The sequence below is a fragment of the Candoia aspera genome, chromosome 2, assembly GCF_035149785.1.
Source record: "Candoia aspera isolate rCanAsp1 chromosome 2, rCanAsp1.hap2, whole genome shotgun sequence".
Taxonomy (NCBI): Eukaryota; Metazoa; Chordata; class Lepidosauria; order Squamata; family Boidae; genus Candoia; species Candoia aspera.
The window spans coordinates 11,261,854-11,280,842 of record NC_086154.1 but is presented as its reverse complement, the minus strand read 5'-3'; the positions used below and the strand labels follow the sequence as shown (position 1 = coordinate 11,280,842).

General features: G+C 47.4%; 2 protein-coding genes across 2 annotated transcripts in view; one reads left to right on the top strand and one right to left on the bottom strand.

The window, feature by feature from the left end:
• The window catches only part of AGPAT1 (1-acylglycerol-3-phosphate O-acyltransferase 1), a 170,391-nt gene that overhangs the window by 47,785 nt on the left and 103,617 nt on the right, over positions 1–18,989 (top strand). The window lies entirely within an intron of this gene.
• EGFL8 (EGF like domain multiple 8) lies at positions 1,301–18,129 on the bottom strand. Its single transcript, XM_063296323.1, has 9 exons — positions 17,985–18,129; positions 17,115–17,251; positions 14,825–14,944; positions 13,969–14,081; positions 12,477–12,572; positions 10,589–10,753; positions 6,216–6,292; positions 3,375–3,516; positions 1,301–1,633 (listed from the first exon to the last, which is right to left on the bottom strand). Exons 2-9 carry the CDS (start codon positions 17,213–17,215, stop codon positions 1,584–1,586), a joined length of 864 nt encoding a protein of 287 aa, XP_063152393.1. The 5' UTR covers positions 17,216–17,251; positions 17,985–18,129; the 3' UTR covers positions 1,301–1,583.

Genomic DNA, 18,989 nt, shown 5'->3' with positions numbered 1-18,989 from the left:
TGTGACAACAGCCTCTGCCTTAACACTGTTGTGCCAGATGCAGCATTGGCCAAGACATCCTGGTGGATTATGGGAGTTGAAGTCTTACATGCCTGACAGGTACCATCTTGAGGATTATCAATAGCGTAGAAGAAAATTTTGAGGGAGATGGGTGGTGACGAAATTTGAAATATATTTCAATACATACAAATACGAAATAAAAATTTCAATATATAACAATGAAATCTACATAAATAATAAAAATTGCTTGCAGCTGAAGAGAGTAGTTGCCAGTCACCATCTAAAATAGGCTTAAATTTGGTGACTTAGGATGAGAGTCACTGGTTTGAGATGGGTGGCTGTACAAATTGAATGAAACAAATAGGACTACAACTCCCAGAATTCTCAACAAGCCCAGCTATAGCAGCTCCATGGTTAATAATACGAGTTATCATGCAATCTTATTTTATTGATTACAGCAAATTTATTTACTTGTATTTCTGTTTTTATGGCCACCCACTCATACTTGGCTTTAGGCCGCTTACGAGAGTTAAAAACAATATAACAAGTTAAAATAGTGTAAAAACAGCCCACCAGGGGAAGAAGCCATCCCAGTTTTACGGAACAGCCCAACTCAAAGGTGTTTGCCATCATAGCTCGTAGGCATAAATTGACTTCTTGATCTTTTTTTAAAAATTAAATTTGATTTAGTATGTCTGAAAAGCTAGTAACAATGAATTCTAGTGTGACTGGAAAGAACAAGAACAACGGGGAAACCCCCTGACTGAAATTCAGTGTTAAAAAACAATAAAAATAATGCAGTTTAAAAAACAGTAGATCTTAGTAAGGATTGAGTGCTTTCAAACCGAAGGAAGGAGCTTAGACAAACCAGTAGCTCCTTTAGAGGAGACTTCTGCAGGCTGGCTGAGATTTTTGTGAATTGGAATCCCACCCTATCTGGAAGCTCCCGGACTGAGGAGGGCTGAGGGCTTGATCACCTTTTAGCGGAACCTGGTCAGTCTGCACAACTCGCCAGAAACCAAGTTGAAAAACAGCCCTCATGGCAGCAAAAGGTGTGGATCCATCACATGAAATGCACATTTCCTTAAGGAAATGCAATGGGGGGAAATCAAAATGGTATCAAGCCTCTGTTGGCTTAACTTGGTTTCCCGAATCGCTCTGTTTTCTTGATTCACACAGTACGTTGAACTGTAACAGAACTACATGGGCCAAGCTTGCAGAATACACCAAGCCACCGACTCCCCGTCCCGCCCCGTCCCGTCCCAAGATTAAACTCACCAAAGTCTCAAAACTCTTTTTCTCTCCCATTAAACACAGAAGCAACTAAAAAGGCTCAACTCTGGACGGATGCCATGGGCTTCCAGGGACAAGAGTTGCTGTGGGATTCGAAGGCAGCCATTGTTTTAATTAATCAGCAGAGTTGCGACCTGTTGTGTTTTGTTTTCAGTTAATAAGCTGTGCCCACTAGCATAAACGAAGGGAATTAATTTGAGCTTCAAAGAACAAGAGCCACCAGGGTGGAGTTAGGAGGCAAAAGGTAGGCTGGTCGTCTGCAGACCCAGCCGGAGTCCAGGATTCAGGCATCACCGGGTGACGTCGTAGCCAAAGCCATTTTTATCATTTTGGCAGGCACCTGAGAGTAAGGAGACCAAAGGAAATGAGGTTTGATGGAACGGAATAGGGAGTTGAACACACAAGTACTAGCCTAGGAATGAAGTCACACCAAGGGCTGGCTCTCCCTCGGAAAGGACTTTGATCCGCCCATGCTGTGCCTGCACCGACTGGATGTCAGTACTGTGGTGAAATGATTCCAAGGGTCTGATAAAGCAACTCAAACCTGTGGTTCCTGAAGGGCAGGTGATAAATCTTGTGGTGGACCAGAATGAACCTCAGGCAGGTGAAATGCTTGCCTTCGCCGGCCAGTCTTAAGACAAAGCGAGGCATTGGGTAGGTCAGGTTGACCCCAACCAGTCTCAGATTAATCTAGTGACAGGAGGGGCGGAGAGCACTGCCCTTGCTCAACTTTTGAATAAACTGGTCCTAAATGACGTGATTTAAGGTACTGATCGCAATCAGCTCTGGCTCGGTGGGACTTTAGCAGGACAGGGTGCTGCTGCGGAGTCGAAGGGGAAAAGGTGGTCCTGGGGGTGGGGTGGGGTGGGGGGCTGGCCTAGTCTCTGCTGGCAGCTTCTTAAAGCAGACACATCTTTGTGCCTTCAGTGGCTGCTGCACAATCTTGGGGGGTGGGGCAGGGGAGTGCTTGGCTTCAGCAGCGGTTGACAATCGTTAGAGGGGCGCCCGTGAGAATGCAAAGCACTGCCCAGCCCTGCTGATCCCGTCCGTCCCGTGGTGCGGAGGGAAGCGTCTAAGCTGGATCCCCCTTGATCAGAAAAGAGATTTGCTCGTAAGCCTACCCCTGTGGTTAGGAAGTTGTTTCTTTGGAGTCACACAACCCTGGAAGGAAGGGTGATGTAAAAAGAATCGCGCACTACGCTAGGATTTTGTATTTGGCCGGTCCACCCATTGTGTGAACCAAGCTACAATGTAATAAGGAGAACATAACAAACCACCTTGCAGCTTCATACAGTGTGAGGCTCTGGTACAGTGTTTGGGAACTTCAAGCTGTGTGGACTTCAACTCCCAGAATTCCCCAGCCAGCCATGCTGGCTGGGGAATTCTGGGAGTTGAAGTCCACACAGCTTGAAGTTCCCAAGGTTGAGAAGCACTGCTCTAGTATGTAACGAAGGGTGAAGTGGGTTGGGATATATGCAGGTAAGTTGATTCAAGGTGACTTTTACTGGAAGGACCATAAATGGTCCATGAGGAACATCGCCTAATCCCCTCTTACTGCTCTTAAAGATAGTGGAGTACCACCAGACAAACAATGGCTATTTTGAGATCCCTTTGCGCATCAAGACAATTTTAACAGATGAGGAAACGATACTGAGGCAAAACTTTGACAGTGGGTTGCTGTAGATGGTAGATCAAGCACACAAGCCCCTGAGTCTTTATTTCCTAGGATTCCTAGTCCCGAGACAAATGGTCAGGGCAATGAGAGTCATAGTCCAATGTCACTAGTTTCCCTACAAACCCAAATTAGGAAACAGGAAGGCCTGAACCTGTTCTAAGGCTTGGATTCTGTTGCCAAATTGCCAAGCTAGAAAGGTCCACTAAATAAATTCGGCGTGTGAGATCTACAACAGCATGTATTTGAGTAGGCAGCTACACTGCAGTGAGGTTAGCCTAGCTCTGACACAGAGGAATGTGAGCCCTTGCACTGAGGTTGTGGCTGTGTGAGGCTCCCAGCATCTCCCTGTAGTTCCCCCAAATAAGCAGCCAATAATAATTTGTGGGTAGAATTTTCAAATACTCACAGTCTCCCAGTTTCTCTTCAAGAAACAGGAGCTGTTCGCTGAGAGATTCCACGTGGTCCAGGTAACGAAGACGATTCCACAGCTCCTTGACCTGGGCAGGCTCCAAGGAGGTTGGCAAGATAGAGATAGCACGCTCCAGGCGCTGAGGAAAGGGAAGGGCCCAAGTCATGTATTAAGAATCAGGGTCTGCCTTTGAGAAGCTCCAGGTGGCATTTGAGGTGCTTCATCTGATTTTTTTTCCCCCCTGCAACGTCTACATCAATGTTTCTCAACCTTGGTGACTTCAAGATGTGGGAGTTGAAGTCCACACATCTTGAAGTCGCCAAGGTTGAGAAACACTGGTCTGTGTGGTAGGTAGGGTGAGGTGAGAACGTGGCCCCAGATCTCCTAGAGAGCTGCCATGGCTTAGGGGGTCTAGAGCCCGCATCTTCCTACTTCTAGTCCAACCACCTTCACCACTCCACCATACTGCTTCTGGGGTGAAAGAAAAGGGGGAACTGGCTCAAGGTCCCCCAGGGGACTTCCATGGCTGAAGAGAGACTAGAACCTGTGTCTCCTGGCTTCCAGAGTGATACCTTTGCCACCACACCACCCTGGTTGTCTTGGAAATGCGTAATTCTCATCTTGAAGTTCTCCAACTTTTTCCAGATTGCATTTCTACCCACCCTTCTGTCTCTTCCAACACTAGAGGCAGTTTCCAACAATGAAAAGTACTAAGTATAAAAATAATAGTGGGCAGGATATGTTGTTGTTTATTCGTTCAGTCGCTTCCGACTCTTCGTGACTTCGTGGACCAGCCCACGCCAGAGCTTCCTGTCGGTCGTCAACACCCCCAGCTCCCCCAGGGACGAGTCCGTCACCTCTAGAATATCATCCATCCACCTTGCCCTTGGTCGGCCCCTCTTCCTTTTGCCCTCAGCATCTTCTCCAGGGTGTCCTGTCTTCTCATTATGTGGCCAAAGTATTTCAGTTTTGCCTTTAATACCATTCCCTCAAGTGAGCAGTCTGGCTTGATTTCCTGGAGGATGGACTGGTTTGATCTTCTGGCAGTCCAAGGCGCTCTCAGAATTTTCCTCCAACACCACAGTTCAAAAGCATCGATCTTCCTTTAGGTCTTTAAAATACCAGTATCTCAAATTGGGCTGGTGATGCAAGTGATAGCTAGGACAGTCCATGTGTTTCTGTAATTTGCAGTGGCTAGCAGTTTGGCTGCTTCAGTTTGGGCCAATTGCAATTTCCAGACACAGGTAGTCCTCGCTTAATGACCGTTCATTTAGTGATGGTTCAGGCTTCCAATGATGCTGAAAAAACGGACTTACAACCTTTCCTCACACTTACAACTGTTGCAGCGTCCCCGCAGTCACATAATCACGATTTGGGTGCTTGGCAACTGGTTCACATTTATGACCGTTGCAGCATCTCCTGTGGTCACGTGATTGCCATTTTTGACCTTCCCGGCCAGCTTCTGGCAAGCAAAATCAATGGGAACTGCGTGATTTGCTTATCAGCCATGTGGTTCACTTAATGACCACAATGATTTGCTTAATGACTGCCTCAAAAAGTCATAAAATTGGGTCAGATTTGCTTAATGACTGCTTCACTTAGCAACCAAAATTCTGGTCTTGTTGTTAAGCAAGGACTACCTGTATCAAGAATAGCCCCTTGCAAAACACACTGCAGGTGGCTTGTAAGCAAGAGCCAGTTTGGTCTAGTGGTTAAGGCAACGGGCTAGAAACCAGGAGGCTGTGAGTTCTAGTCCCGCCTTAGGCATGAAAGACGGCTGGGTGACCTTGGGCCAGTCACTCTCTCTCAGCCCAACTCACCTCACAGAGTTGTTGTGGGGAAAATAGGAGGAGGAGGAAGGAGCGTTAGGTATGTTCACTGCCCTGAGTTATTTATAAAAAAAAATAATAAAGGGATAAAAATAAAATAAAATTTAAAAAAAGATTACTGCAAATTTTCCTCTCCCTACCCCAAAGTCTGCCCAGACTAGATCAGAAGACAAGCTGCACGTTTTCAAAGCAGCAAAGAATTCTAAGGATCCTGAACCAAAATGTTCTCAGTACAAACTTTGATTTAGCCCAATCACTTATTTTTTCTGGAAAAGCAATAAAGTCTGAAAGTTTAGAGCAGTATTTTTTTCATCTCGGCAACTTTAAGATGGGTGGACTTCAACTCCATGCTGGCTGGGGAATTCTGGGAGTTGAAGTCCACCCATCTTAAAGTTGCCGAGATGGACTTTAGAGATTTAGAGACCAGTTTGGCTCTGAGTTGGAATAGTGCCAACATCTTTCTGGTGCTTTCTTTTCTTGCATTATTGGCCACAACAGCTAGACTCTTACACTGGTGGTGTAACTGAGCTGCAATTTCAATTACATCAGCACCCTGGAAATAACCTAACAGGGTGGAGGCAGAAATCAAACCAATGGCTGGGCTGTGATCACAGAAACATGCCTGTTGTTGGCCCTGACCCCTAATTAGTGGCAAATAAAAAGCAGCTCCTTCCAAGCCTTTGGAAAATTGTCCTCCCAAATCTACTAAATGCATTCAATGGAGCTCTGAACACTCCATTCACAATCCTGAAAGGGAGGTGATGACGAAAGCAAATTCTAGAGAAGTGAAGAATCTGGAGGGTCCAAGCCTTCAGATCCTCCTCCCTCCAGACCAGTGTTTCTCAACCTTGGGAACTTTAAGATGTGTGGACTTCAACTCCCAGGATTCTCCAGCCAGCCATGCTGGCTAGGGAATTCTGGGAGCTGAAGTCCACACATCTTAGAAGTCCCCAAGGTTGAGAAACACGGCTCCAGACGCTAATATAAATGTTTTAGAGCAGGATCTCACCTCTTCCAGCTGTTCCACTTTTGCTTGAAGCTCCTGGATCTCATTGGGAATTGTCTCTTGAATCCCTAAAGTTTGCACTGCAAGAGAAAAATGAAGAAAATATGAGTTGAGCTTTAACAAAACTGGTGCATGGACCTTTTAGCTGTGGATGGTTGACAAATCTTAAAAGACCATTTCAGGACCATGCCTTGAAGTCCCATGCATGTTTTATAAAACCTCAGACTCACTGATCTAGGATGCTCCATTCTCTTGGGAGTGTATTTTGCAAAGCAATTTGATTTCTATCCAATTCTTCTGCCCAGAGAACACCTTCACTTCCTTCTGGGGATCAAGAGCTTGTTGAAAAACACATGAAAAAGAACCATGGGGAGCAAATTAGGATAAGATTCCCACGGATTTCCAGCACTCCTGAAACTCCTACTAGTCATGGAGAAGATGAATAAATGCTGATGGGCAGCTGGGGACCAACAACACACTTGGTTACTGAATTAACCCATTTTTGGAGTTCACAGACACATGTCTGCACAAAGCTAAGCCACAGAAAGCAAGATTAAAACTAACAAGGCTTACTACATTATAGCAATGCAACCACTAGGTCTTTAGCTGTTCCTCCCTAGCATACAAGCCCTGCCTTTCCTCCCTCCCAGGCACTAACTGTAGCAGTCAGCTCAGATTTATATTATTACCACAGTACCACCTTACTCAAAAATACTACAGGTACTCCTTGACTTCTGACCATTTGTTTAGTGACCATTCCAAGTTACAACAGTGCTGAAAAAGCTGACTTACAACTGGTCCTCACACTTATGACCATCACAGCATCCCTGCGGTCATGTGATCAAAATTCACGTGCTTGGCAACTGGCATGTATTTATGACAGTTGCAGCATCCTGGGATAAGGTGATCGCCATTTGGGACCTTCCCAGTTGGCTTCTGACAAGGAGAATCAGTGGGGGAAGCTGATCCACTTAATGATGATTTGCTTAATGACTGTGGCAAAACAGGTCATAAAATTGGGCATGACTCACTTAACAACCACCTTGCTTAGCAATGGAAGTTCCAGTCTCAATTGTGGTTGTAAGTTGAGGACTATCTGTAATACTAAATAATACTTTTGGGGTCTCTGGGACATGGACTTTATCTTCAGGATGAGAAGGTTCAAATGAAGGAGTTCCTTACATTTACGAGATGGTGCCCCCTAGCTACCTTAGAAGGAAAATGTAGTTTCCTTCAAGCCAGGCTGGACTTGAGGTGGTTTCTTGGACAGATCTACGTCCTTTACAACAATATGGGAGTGATTCCCCTTGATTTTCTTACAGGATGGTTTTGGGCTTCCCAGGCTAGCCTACAGCCCTGGTGGTCTCCCATCCTGACTGTGCTTCATCTCCAAGCCGCCAGACAAGGGCTGCAAGATTGCAAATCCCCAAATTCCCAGCCAACTTTACACCATACCCCTTTCCAGCCTTCCTCTCCTCTCTTTCCATGCGAAAGAGGACAACAGAGAGACAAGAACAAACCTATTTTGCAAAAACGCCAGAGGATCATCATCTTGCATTGCAGCTGCAGTCCTGAAGGGATCTGCCCATTTTCCACCAGGGAACGTTCCAGGGGCATCCACAGGACGTTCAAAAAAGTCAAGATGGTGTCTGCAACCGCACAATCAAATCTCTGTTCCTTTTTTTGGTGTGCCACACAAGGCACATAGAAAAGGGGCAGGGATTTGCCACCATTTTGATTTTTTTTACCTCCTCTGTGGATGCCCTTAGACTTCCTTTTGAGGCCCTTTGAGTCCAGGTGGGTCTGTACTTCCAGACCAATGTGGATGTAGATAGGTTTAACCAGATCAATCCTTCGGACCAGCCTCTCTCTCTCAGCTTAATCAACCTCACAGGCTTGTTGTGAAGGAAACATTGAGAAGGGAGTGTTAACTATACTGCCTTGAGCCCCCAGAGGAAAGGCAGAATAGAAATTTAACAGATAACGACATATACACATTAGCAAGACTTCGTGTGGTCTTAGGGGCTAGAAACTTGTTTCTGCAAAAGGAAATAGGTTCTTGGGGTGCAACACTCGGCACCCAGCCAACCTTCCTTATGGAGCAGTTGCGAATTACACAACCCTAACAATATCAAGCCGTAATTAGAAACGCTTCACTCAGTCGCTCGTGAAGAGCATTTCCTTTTGTACAAAGACAGGTTGTGAAACTGAATGCATCGCCTTCCCACCGTACTTCACTCAAAGCAGGATCTTTTCCCCCTCCCTGAAACCAGCCCTTGTGATCTGCACCTCAGCGCAACGAAGCCAGGAGGAGCAGATAGAGGCGGGGGTGTCATTCCTGTTGTGCAGCTAAACAACACCAGCAGGCACATTTAAAACAAGAGTAAGGCCAGGCCTTAGGCGCACCTTCAGACCCTCTGTTGTGCAGCTTCTTGACAGCTCAGTGTGTTTCTGCCACCTGCTCTTACAGAATAAATGAACCAGGAGCTGCTTGCTGAATACGAGGGGAAGTCCCGGCTGCTGGGTGAGGTTCTGCTCTGCCACGTGAGACAAGGATGCGAGAGCTGGTAGAAATAAGAAACATGCAGCGGCCAGCTAGGCAACTGTCAGCTGCCCCTGAGTTTCACTAATGCTTCTGCCACACAGGAAAGGGTTTCCAAATACATTCCCAGGGTCATCAGCTGCCTGTTGATGGCCTGGCCCGAGACGTTCTTCCCAAAGCAAAGGTCAAGATGTACAGAATGGATGCAGAAGCCTGTTGGGCAGGCAGCAGGAACTTCGCTTCAGCCACTGGGAATGAGAGAGAAACTCAGTGGGGTGGAAGACACTACCTAGTTTGGGGCCCCCAAGACAGCTTGAGAGACCCTGGTGGGTTCAGCTCTGTCTGGAGCACCCAGGGGCTTTGGGAGGCACCACCATGATGCTGTCTCTCTGCAACAGGCCTTTGAGGCAACCACCTCGTGGTAGAGCTGGCCCTGTCTATGTCAGCCCTTAGCTAAGATAAGCCCAGATTGCAGCTGACAGTTCCACACCGTGAAGTTGAAAGTGTCTAAAACAAGCAGAGAAATGGGAAACTGGGAGTCTCCGTTGACATGAGTCAGTGGGTAGTGGGTAGGTCTGGAAGCCTTTGGCTGGCCTCTCAAACTCAAAAGGAAGGTTTTCTATGCTCGATCTGCAGGTTCTGCAGACTTCAAGTGATCCAGCACACTCCTCCTCCTCCCCCCCCAACTTGTGTGCTGCCCCTTCCCCAGATGTGTGGACTCCCACAGCACTCTAACCACAGCTGGCTGGGGAATTCTGGGAGATGAAGTCCCCGCACTTGGAGGGTGCCCTGTTTGAGAAAGCCTGATCCAGTTCAAGCCCTTACTGTCTCTCGTTAACCTCATTCTCTTCTTACTCCAGCTTTAAGACCAACTGAAAATATCTTCTCCAACGTGCCAACTTTTAGTTCAGTTTGAACAGAAAGGATGAATAATCAGAAAGGACAGGCAAGTTTGAAACATCTCACAAATTAACAGTTCGTGCCGTATTAAACCAAAAGTCAGTCCCAGTGAACGTTGTGGGACGTACTTCCGAGTAACTGCATGTAGGACTTTGCTAGTATGCATACAATGCCTTTGAAGGCGAGAACATCTGCAAACATCCTGTGGCACCACCACCACTCAGCTAATCATAGGAACACAGAATGGGAAGCTCTTCAATGTGCTGCTGTCCCACCTGCTGCTGCTGTGAAAAATCAGGTATTTTAACATCAGCAGTTAATTCCCTTCCTTATTATTAGAGCATATTGGCTCAAGTCCTACACCCTGGAACCAGCTGGAAAGAAATTTGCTCCCTCATTTATAACAGCCTTTCAAGTACTCAAATAGCCTGGGATCTGATGCCAAATTAATCTCTGCATGATGGGTGTTCCGCCTAGATGCAGAAAATTAGTATTTTTCAAGGGAATGGTGTAGCAGATTTTTTTTCTTTTAAAGGCCACATTGTCAGACCTTTGAGGTAGGCCAGGTGAGGAAACACACACTTCAAGGATTCCAGAAATGCTACTTTTTTTATTGTTTCTCAACCTTATCAACTTTAAAATGGAATTCTGGGAGTTGAAGTCCACACATTTTAAAGTGGCTGAGGTTGAGAAGCACTTTTGTAGGGTATAATAACAGAAAGCCTCTCAGGGTTTCTCTCTTCCCCCTCTTATACCAAACACAATGAAGATGGGGTTATTTTGAGTTTCTGTCTCACACTTTCCACTTTCCCAGGACTGAGTCATCTTTTCTCCTCCATTAAGAGTTTCATTGCTGCCTCCCTCAAGGTCATCTCTGCCCTTCTTTACACCCAGCCCTTTCACACTGCAAGCACTCGGTCATCGTAAGACCTACCTTTGCTGCCAAGCAGAGGGACTGCCTGGGCGGTGGGAAGCAGGCGACAGCTCTTGCCATCTGGTTCCAGGGCATACCCAGCCCGACACTGGCATTGGTAGCTCCCTGCAGTGTTAAGACAGTCTTGTGCGCAGAGAGCAAGAGGCATGTTGCACTCGTCCACATCTAGACAAAGCCAAACCACAAATCGAAGAGTGATCAGAGCTGCGCGTTTTGACTGGGGTATTCTCATATGATCTTCCTCCTGAAGACCATCTTGGCCAAATCTTTGCCTCTGGAACCACATTCCTCCTGAGATCTGCACCTGCCTGACTCTGCCTGACCAGGAGAGAGGTCAGCCTTCCCAGGTAGACCAGACAGGAATCACGACCAGATAGTGGCAGAAGCCATAGAAAATGGTATGTGCGCACACAGTGTGTCAGCCTCACCAGGTAGACCAGATAGGAACCATGACCAGATAAGCTCATTCTACTTTATTGTAAAGCTACTTTAACAGAACCTTGCAAGTTTGAAGGTACAAACCTCCCATCAACTCCTTTACCGCCCGAGAAGCTAGGGAGGGTCCCTTCTGAGCCTCTTGCCCTGCCCACTACCCAGCTGTGGGCTACGCCCTCTCTTATCTGACTGTTCCCTTGGCAGCACCTCTTTGCCCCGTCTCCCAAGGCCTTTCCCACATACTATTACAAGAGCACTGAAGACCTGGCATTAGGCTAGGACATTAGGGGTATCCACCAGCAAAGGTGGGTGACGACCCCTCCCCAGTATGACTTTGGCTGAACTGGTGTGCTATTTCCAACCCTTGTTAGTCACCCAGACTCGTGGGTGGAAAAGTTTAAATGATGAAAAAAAACCTCCTATGAAGAAATGTCCAACTGCAGAGAAAACCAAATTCTGGTCTTGATGATGAAGCTCTTGAGTGCAGAAACTGTTTAAACTGCAGGGAGCCTTGGGGAATCTCATTTTCTGGTTAAAAGCAGATGCCTGGTGCTCCTTGTGGAGTGAGAGAAATCTGAGGCTCCCTTAGGTGTGTGCATATTTTAGCTCATTCATTTTGGCATTAATAACAGCAAGCTGAGCTTTAGCACTTCTAGGATTTGGTTGGGGTGGAAAGAACAACTTAATGGGTGGAGGGAAGGGTCTGTGATGGCTTCCTCAGGGCTGTGACTTCATCTAGAGCAGTGTTTCTCAACCTTGGGAACTTTAAGCTGCGCGGACATCAACTCCCAGAATTCCCCAGCCAGCATGGCTGGGGAATTCTGGGAGTTGATGTCCGCGCAGCTTAAAGTTCCCAAGGTTGAGAAACACTGCTCTGGAGGTTCCATTTTAGATTCTAAAGGAAGGGGACATATAATGCATATTGCAGCCACATCTGAGCACATCACAGCTAAAACTGTCAGAATTGGCAGCTGGCAGCCCTTGAACTAAACCCACCTTCTGAGGAGCATAATCTCAGCTCCCAACCGCAGAGCGGTAAGAAGAACATCTGTAAACACCATAGCAAAGTATGTCTTAATGATGTGATGGGGATCTGTGCATCACCATCCATTTCCTTCTGAAAAGGGTCTTTCAGCAAAGCTATTCACCACTCAGCATGGATGGTTAGGGCGAAGCTCCTGAAAACATTACGGGCGGTAATCTTGCGAGAGCCCGATGATACACTCTCTGCACACCGGTAGTATTTTCCACATAGCCCTCAACTATCATAAGGACTAGAACCCCCCCCCCTTTTTTTAATCCACTGCTCACTTGTCAGATTTTGCCGACATGAGAATAGAAACAGAACCTGACTATCAGGCTAGTGTGAGAAGAGTGAGACGCAGAGAATATGAAAAAAGAGAGAAGAACAGGATGAGACACCGGATCCCCGTGACTCCTGCCTTCCACTCACCAATGTGGCAGTAGCGTCCACCCCAGCCGGGTGGGCACTGGCACTCATTTGGTTGGACACAGCTGCCTCCATTCTGGCATGGCTTGTGACAAATTGCTGGGGGGAGAAAGGAGAGGGGAAGGCTGACCGTGTGTCTCCACGCGTAATGCACCAAGCATCTTCATTAGTCCCAGGAGACACTGCTTTGTGTTCCTGTCTGGAGAATGGCCTTTTTTTGTTTGTTTGTTTAGAAAAATCAGTTGCCGTTTGCAGTTAATGCTATGTCGGAGGCGGGAAATGCAAAACTGGAATAACACAGGTGCAGCCAAATAAGCAGGGGGGTCCGCAGGGTAGGGTCAAAAAAGTCAAGATGGTGGCCACGGTGGACCTGAAGGACAGGCGGAGCCACCACCTTGTCTTTTTTTGACCCTACCCTGTAGACACCTCTGGAAATAAGGATCATCGGCATGAAGGATGAGAGTGAGGACACTCAAGGGCTGCAGGGACACATGAAAATCAAAATCATTTCTTAAGGGCTCTGAGAGGTCCAAAAAGGCACACTGTAGACGTTCCCCATTACATCTCCACCTGATGAGTTCCCTCCTCTAAGCATTGTTCCATCCACTTCTGATGAAAGTAACTATTCAACTTTTTCCCCTTAATATCTTAGGTAATTTGGACCAGGGCTGGAGAACCAATGGTCTCTGGGTGAAATGCAGACTTCTCTGGACCTCCAACGTCTCCCGCAGGCCTGCCCATTCCTTCGGGCCAAGCCCACTTGCTCTTCTACAGTAGCTCATTGATAGGACTGATCTGGTCTGTTCTGTGTGGCCCCCGACACTAAAGCTGGGGGAAGAAAAATCTTAGATGAAAATGCCTGTTTTCCTGTACCTTCATCCATTTTGGTTCCAAGCTTTTGACCAAAGTCTGTGGAACTCAACAGGGAGAACAACAAAAACAGACCTGCGGGACAGTAAGTGATCTTGATGGAGATTCCCTCTTGCCCTGCATGGCCAGCTTCCAGTGATGGGGTGGGAATACCTCTACTGCCCCGCTCTCTACTGAGCCCCATTGATTCAAATGCAAAGGGACATTTGAAGGGTCCGTCTTCTCAAAAGGCTACTGCTACTTCTGCGTAGCAACTGGGAGTAAGGGCTAAGCAGGGATTCCTGCTGGCACCCCCAGCCTAAACTGGCCGGAGATTGCAAATAGGATTGCAGATTTGTGATTCCCCCCTGTCCTGTTTAAGACAGCTATTGAACGTGATTGCAATTACAGCCACCCACTTAAGCACCTTAAGAGTTCGCTCATCAAGTTCAGGAGCAAAAGCTTTGCGGTCAGTCACTTGCTTTCCATGCCAAATGACCGTTTTTACTCCATCTCCTTTCCAGGCTGAGCTGGGAAAGCCCACTGTTGCAAGCTTGGACAGTTGCTACCAGCCTTCACAGAAGGAGTTTCTTCCTCCTCCCTAATGGCAGTGCCAGGAATTGTTCTCTGGGATTTGGTTGCTCACCTTCCCCGCACTTAGTGTCCCCCAGGTGACGTTTCTTCCACCCTGGGCAGCAAATGACATGGGCTTGCAAGATCTCTTTCCGCACCTGCCGTGTGGCTACCCGGTAGGTCGTCCTGTGGGGAAAAAAGCCAAGTTCATTCTCCCAGGTGGAATGGACAGAATGTCAAATAACCCCGTCTCTTTTCTTTAAATTTATTCTACTTTCTGGCACAGGTACACTTACAAAAAAGGAAGTATGGCAGCTGCTAATTCCCAATCAACTGGCCTGGAACGTGGGGGTCCCATTCATAGGTAGCATGATTATTAACAACCAGTAACAGTTATTGGCAAAAAGACGGATACTTTATTGGTATCTCAACTTTTCAACTATCCTATACGAAGTGGCACATATTAAATCCAAAACTGTACAAATATGCCTCTAAAAAGATCATGTTTATAAACGAGGCTGTAATTATTACATCATACGTGAAACAGCAGCGGTGCCTGCTTGAATAAGATGGCCTTCACTGGCAATCTGAAACAGGCCTTGTGTGGTTGGGGGATTGGCACGATATCTGCGTCCCTGCACACTTCGAAGCATCTTTTTACTTTGGATCTGAAATGTCGCACAGCCCTTGGATGCCGTTCGGTGCTGCTTTAGAGGCCTTCCTCTCTAGACATCTCAAATCCGTTTATCATTGGAAATATTACTTGGGAGTGGTAGAAGAGGACACCCGGAATTGACAAGCATTGGGGGGCTGATCTAAAACATTACATAAAATAGGAATGTCATGTCGTAGTCCCCGCTCCCCTCTGCCGCAAAGTTGGGGTCCAGAGACCCGCCCCACTCTTCATGGGGCTGAAACCTTGACCTTACCTGTATGAACTGCATACCCGAGGTCCAGGGCACAGCGTCAAATATGGCTGGTGTTGGGGCTTGGCGTAAGTCTCGTTGTAGGCTAAGGGGATTCTCAACATATTTCGGGCGCACACTCGGCTGCAGGCGAGAAATGGAAGGGAACTGAGAAAGCAAAGTTGTCTCTTCTAATCCATAGAGAATTGAGCAGGACCAGCCTAGAGCAGCATAAGGGTAGTGTCACTCTCGGCTAAATTCTGCACTGAGCCAGTTTGGTGTAGCAGTGAAAGCTCCAGGCTAGGAACGGGAAACAGTGAATTCCAGTCCTGCCTTAGGTGCAAAGCCAGCTGGGTGACCTTGGGCCAGCCACTCCCCCTCAGCCCTAGGAAGAAGGCAAGCAGGGCCGCAACTGGGGGGGGGGCAAGCGGGGCATGTGCCCTGGGCACCACACTGGGGGGGTGCCAAAGTGGGCATGGAATCCATGTTTGCCCCGGGTAACACAGGCCCTAGTTGCGGCCCTGAAGGCAAGGGCATTCCAATCCCAAAACCTCGCCAAGAAAACTGCAGGAACTTGTCCATGCAGTTGCCAGAAGTCAACAATGACTTGAAGGCACACACACAATCACTCACACAAAATCTGACTTCTCTGAATTGCCTCCCTCCAGCACTGCAGTCTCCTCTTTCTCTTTCCCACATCAGCTGGATGTGGGGAAGCACCGAGGCCAGGTGTGGGAAAGGGTCAGCAGAGTGCTTACTTGCTCAAAATATCTCCCACCCCCCTCTAGATGCTTTTCTGTCTAAAACCAAAATAACAAGTCTTTTTCCAACCACGATTAAATCCACATGTCCATAACAGGCACGAAGCCCTGTCTTTGGCAAAGGAGAAGAGACAAAGATTTCTCAAGAAGCCGCAGTTGCATCTGAGAAGGGTTTTGCTTGGTTCTTCTGTTCACATCTAGCCCAACAGGTTTAGTAGGTTCAGCTTGTAACGATAAAAAATACTGTCCTTCTATTTGCCATATACTAAATTAGGCTGAACAGAAATGGTTACTTATGCCATGTAATGTTCATCAAAGTCTCTTGAAGAGGAGAAAAAAAATCTTCAACTTTAGGCAAATCCGCTGTCTCGATTTGGTTTTTTTTTATATATATATATATAGCCAGTTTCTATGATTCAACTTCTGCAAAGCAATTTGCAATTTATGTACTTTTAGAATAGTGATAATTTAACCCCAGAGAGATCAATATTATTGTTACTCTACCGGCATCAGATGTGCTAATATGTAAACAGATTAGTGGTTGTGGGTCATAATTGACAAGAGAGCTGAAACTTTTTCTAGCCGAAATCATCTTCCTCTGATAGTTGCCTGGTAGGGAGAAAATCAGTATGAAGCATTTTCCATCAGTAGCACTACGATTTCACCCTGGAAGAAGGCCTATCTATGTGGTCACTAAGGGTTGACAATGACTTGATAGCACAGAATCAATCATTAATTTAAAAAATTACTACTATTATGAGAGCCATAATGATGTACGGTAGTGGGTCAAGGTGCTAGATTAAAAGATGGGAGACTGTGAGTTCAAATCCTGCCTTAGGCACAAAGCCACTGAGTGATTTAGGGCCAGTCGTTCTCTCTCAGTCCTAGGAAGAAGACAGCAAGGGCAAACCGCTTCCAAAATCTGGCCGAGAAAACTGCACGGACTTACTCCTGCAATCCCCAGGAGTCAAGACCGACTAGGTGGATTGTACCATCAACAATCATCCCTACTATTCAAAAAACTGCAGAATTTAGCCAGAGCCCTGCCAGGAGAAGAAAAAAGAACAACAAAGAATTATTGATTATTCATTGATTATTCACTGATGAATATGCCCAGAGTCCCTCTTTTGGGGGAGATGGGTGGTAATTAAATTTGAATAATAAATGAACCTGAACTTTTTTTTAAAAAAAAAGTGCTGCAACCCTCAGAATATTCTTGTGGCAATGAGTTCCACAGATACTAGTTCACGTCAAGTACACGGGACTTCCTTTTTTGCCTCTTCACTTTCATTTGCTGCGTTGGCACAGCGCATTAAGTCTAACAGTAGCCAACCACACTAAACTTAAGTGTGTTAGAGTTGACTCAACCTGAAGATGCCTTTTTATGCAGACATGGCTCTAGATTGTTTCAGGGCATGGCCAAAGCTTTCAGATGTTGCCCAAGAAAAATAAAGACAAATTGCTTAATGTTTGAACCTTCAGAGTGATGGATTATCTCTTCCTTTGTTCACCAAGTTCCCTTCCCTTCTTGTCTCCCTTTCTAATCTCCTTACCCCTCTCGTAGCTTGCTCTGGCCAAGCGTCTCCCTTACAAGGAAAATTACAAGGAATTTCCCACAAAGCAAGGCAATGGGAGCCATGGCTAGCCTCCCCATATCCCAGCGCGCAGGAAAGCCTTCGGAGCCCAGGACCTGTGGGAGTGAAGAGGAAATGTTAAGCAAGACAAAAAAAACAAACAAACTGGGGAAAAAGCCATATTTCCTGTCTCTTTGGCTCCCTCTAAATGCTTAGCCAGCGAAAAGGGGTTCCCTGGAATCCCCCCCCCCCCGATTCAGAAGGGCCTCTCAGTCATCCCTTGGCTTCTCCAGATCCCACAGCTCTGCAGCAGGGGGTCAGGATTTGCAAAACACACCCAGGAAATTGGGGGGAAGGTGATGACAACACAGAGCATCAAGTTCCTCCTTATTCAAAGTCCACATGACACAACAGGATGGGATTTTCCCCATGCTGCTACATAGGCAAAAGTTTTGCCATCCCTGCTCCTACGACTCAAATGCTGACAACACCCCCCCCACACACACCAAAGTGTCTTCACTTCTGCAGCCCAGAAGAAGCCCTACTCATCTAGCTCTCAAACTCCTAGTAAAGGCAGAAGAGCAAAGAGGGCAGTGAGAAAGACTGTTAGGGCTGAGCTGCAAGGCTCTGGGTGGCCACTATATGGAACCTCAGCAATGCAGAGCACTCAAATGTTGCTGCCACCTGGTGGCGATCCAGAGATTTGCAACCCAGGTCCCTAAAACAAGAGCAACCTCCTATTATAACTTTTCAGCCCCCAAGCACTCTTCCCTGTGCAGTATGCATGGATCAGGATCCATGTCCTAAAAGGCTGTCCCCCTGCTCTTCCACATTCACAAGACCCTCTACCTGTTTCTGTGGCTCTCCGTATCCCCAGCCAGCCTGGAGACTCCAGAGCACAAGCTGCTGACTGCAGCTGAGTCGTTGGCTCGGGCTGGCTTGGATGGTGGGGGTGTGTGATCTGAAGCTGCCAAGTCCCCACCTCTCTTGGATGGCTTCCACGCATCCCTGCAGCATGGCAAAGCCCCCTTGCCCCCTGGCATTTCATCCCCTGGCATGAGTCATGGCCCTCCGACCCCGTCCCGCCGAGGAGGCAAGTGGCCCAGACAGGGCTCCATTGTCCCCTCCACCTCCTTTGGATTCCTCACCCCCCACAGAACAAATTGGCCCATTGTCACGCTCAGGGGCCTTGGGAGGGGGTGGTGGGGCGTTCTGGGGGGAGAGAGCCCCCCCAGACTAAGATATTTGGGGTGTGGGGGAGAGGGAGGTGCAAAATGGCATTGCAGGGCGTCACCAGCAAGAGACAGAGGGCCGTGAAGGCCTTGCAACGAGGAACTGTCCTGGCTTTTCACAATAGGACAAAGGCAGGAACCGGTTTCAGGCCGTGACGGAAAATATCACCCACAGATGTCGGCTATAAAAAAAAAAAAACGGAACCAGCAGATCTCTAGCCAGACGCATTGACTCCCACGGGCCCTCCGAACGCAAGAGCTGGGCGGTGTCTGGATGGGCCGGGCAGCTACACTCTATGGCTTCAGGTCTCCTCCACCATCACCCTGTCCCAGGAAGCATGTCTTCTTGTCAACCCCAGATCTGACAGACCCCCAAAACTGGACCGTGAAGCCTTTGCCAGAATGGAGATGCAGCAGGACCATACCAGTTCTGGACCACAAGGAAGGTTGGGAGACCCCTGTCCCCAGTGGCCTGGTACCAGTCCTGGGCATCCTCCAGCTTCATCTCCATTCCTCCAACTTACGGGGAATTTTGAAAATTTTGCACGGGGCTAAAGAAAAGAGGTTGCCTAGTTTGTTTTGGCTCTGAAGCTTTACATCTGTTCTTTAAGGGGAAAAGGAC

Bases quoted from the DNA above. Each gene is read 5' to 3' on its own strand.
- EGFL8 (XM_063296323.1), bottom strand. From the start codon at position 17,215: ATGGGGAGGCTAGCCATGGCTCCCATTGCCTTGCTTTGTGGGAAATTC. The intron at 12,573-13,968 runs GTGAGCAACCAA...TTCTCCCCCCAG, and splicing joins GGACACTAAGTGCGGGGAAG to CAATTTGTCACAAGCCATGC. The intron at 1,634-3,374 runs GTGAGTATTTGA...CCTTACTCTCAG, and splicing joins TGAAGAGAAACTGGGAGACT to GTGCCTGCCAAAATGATAAA.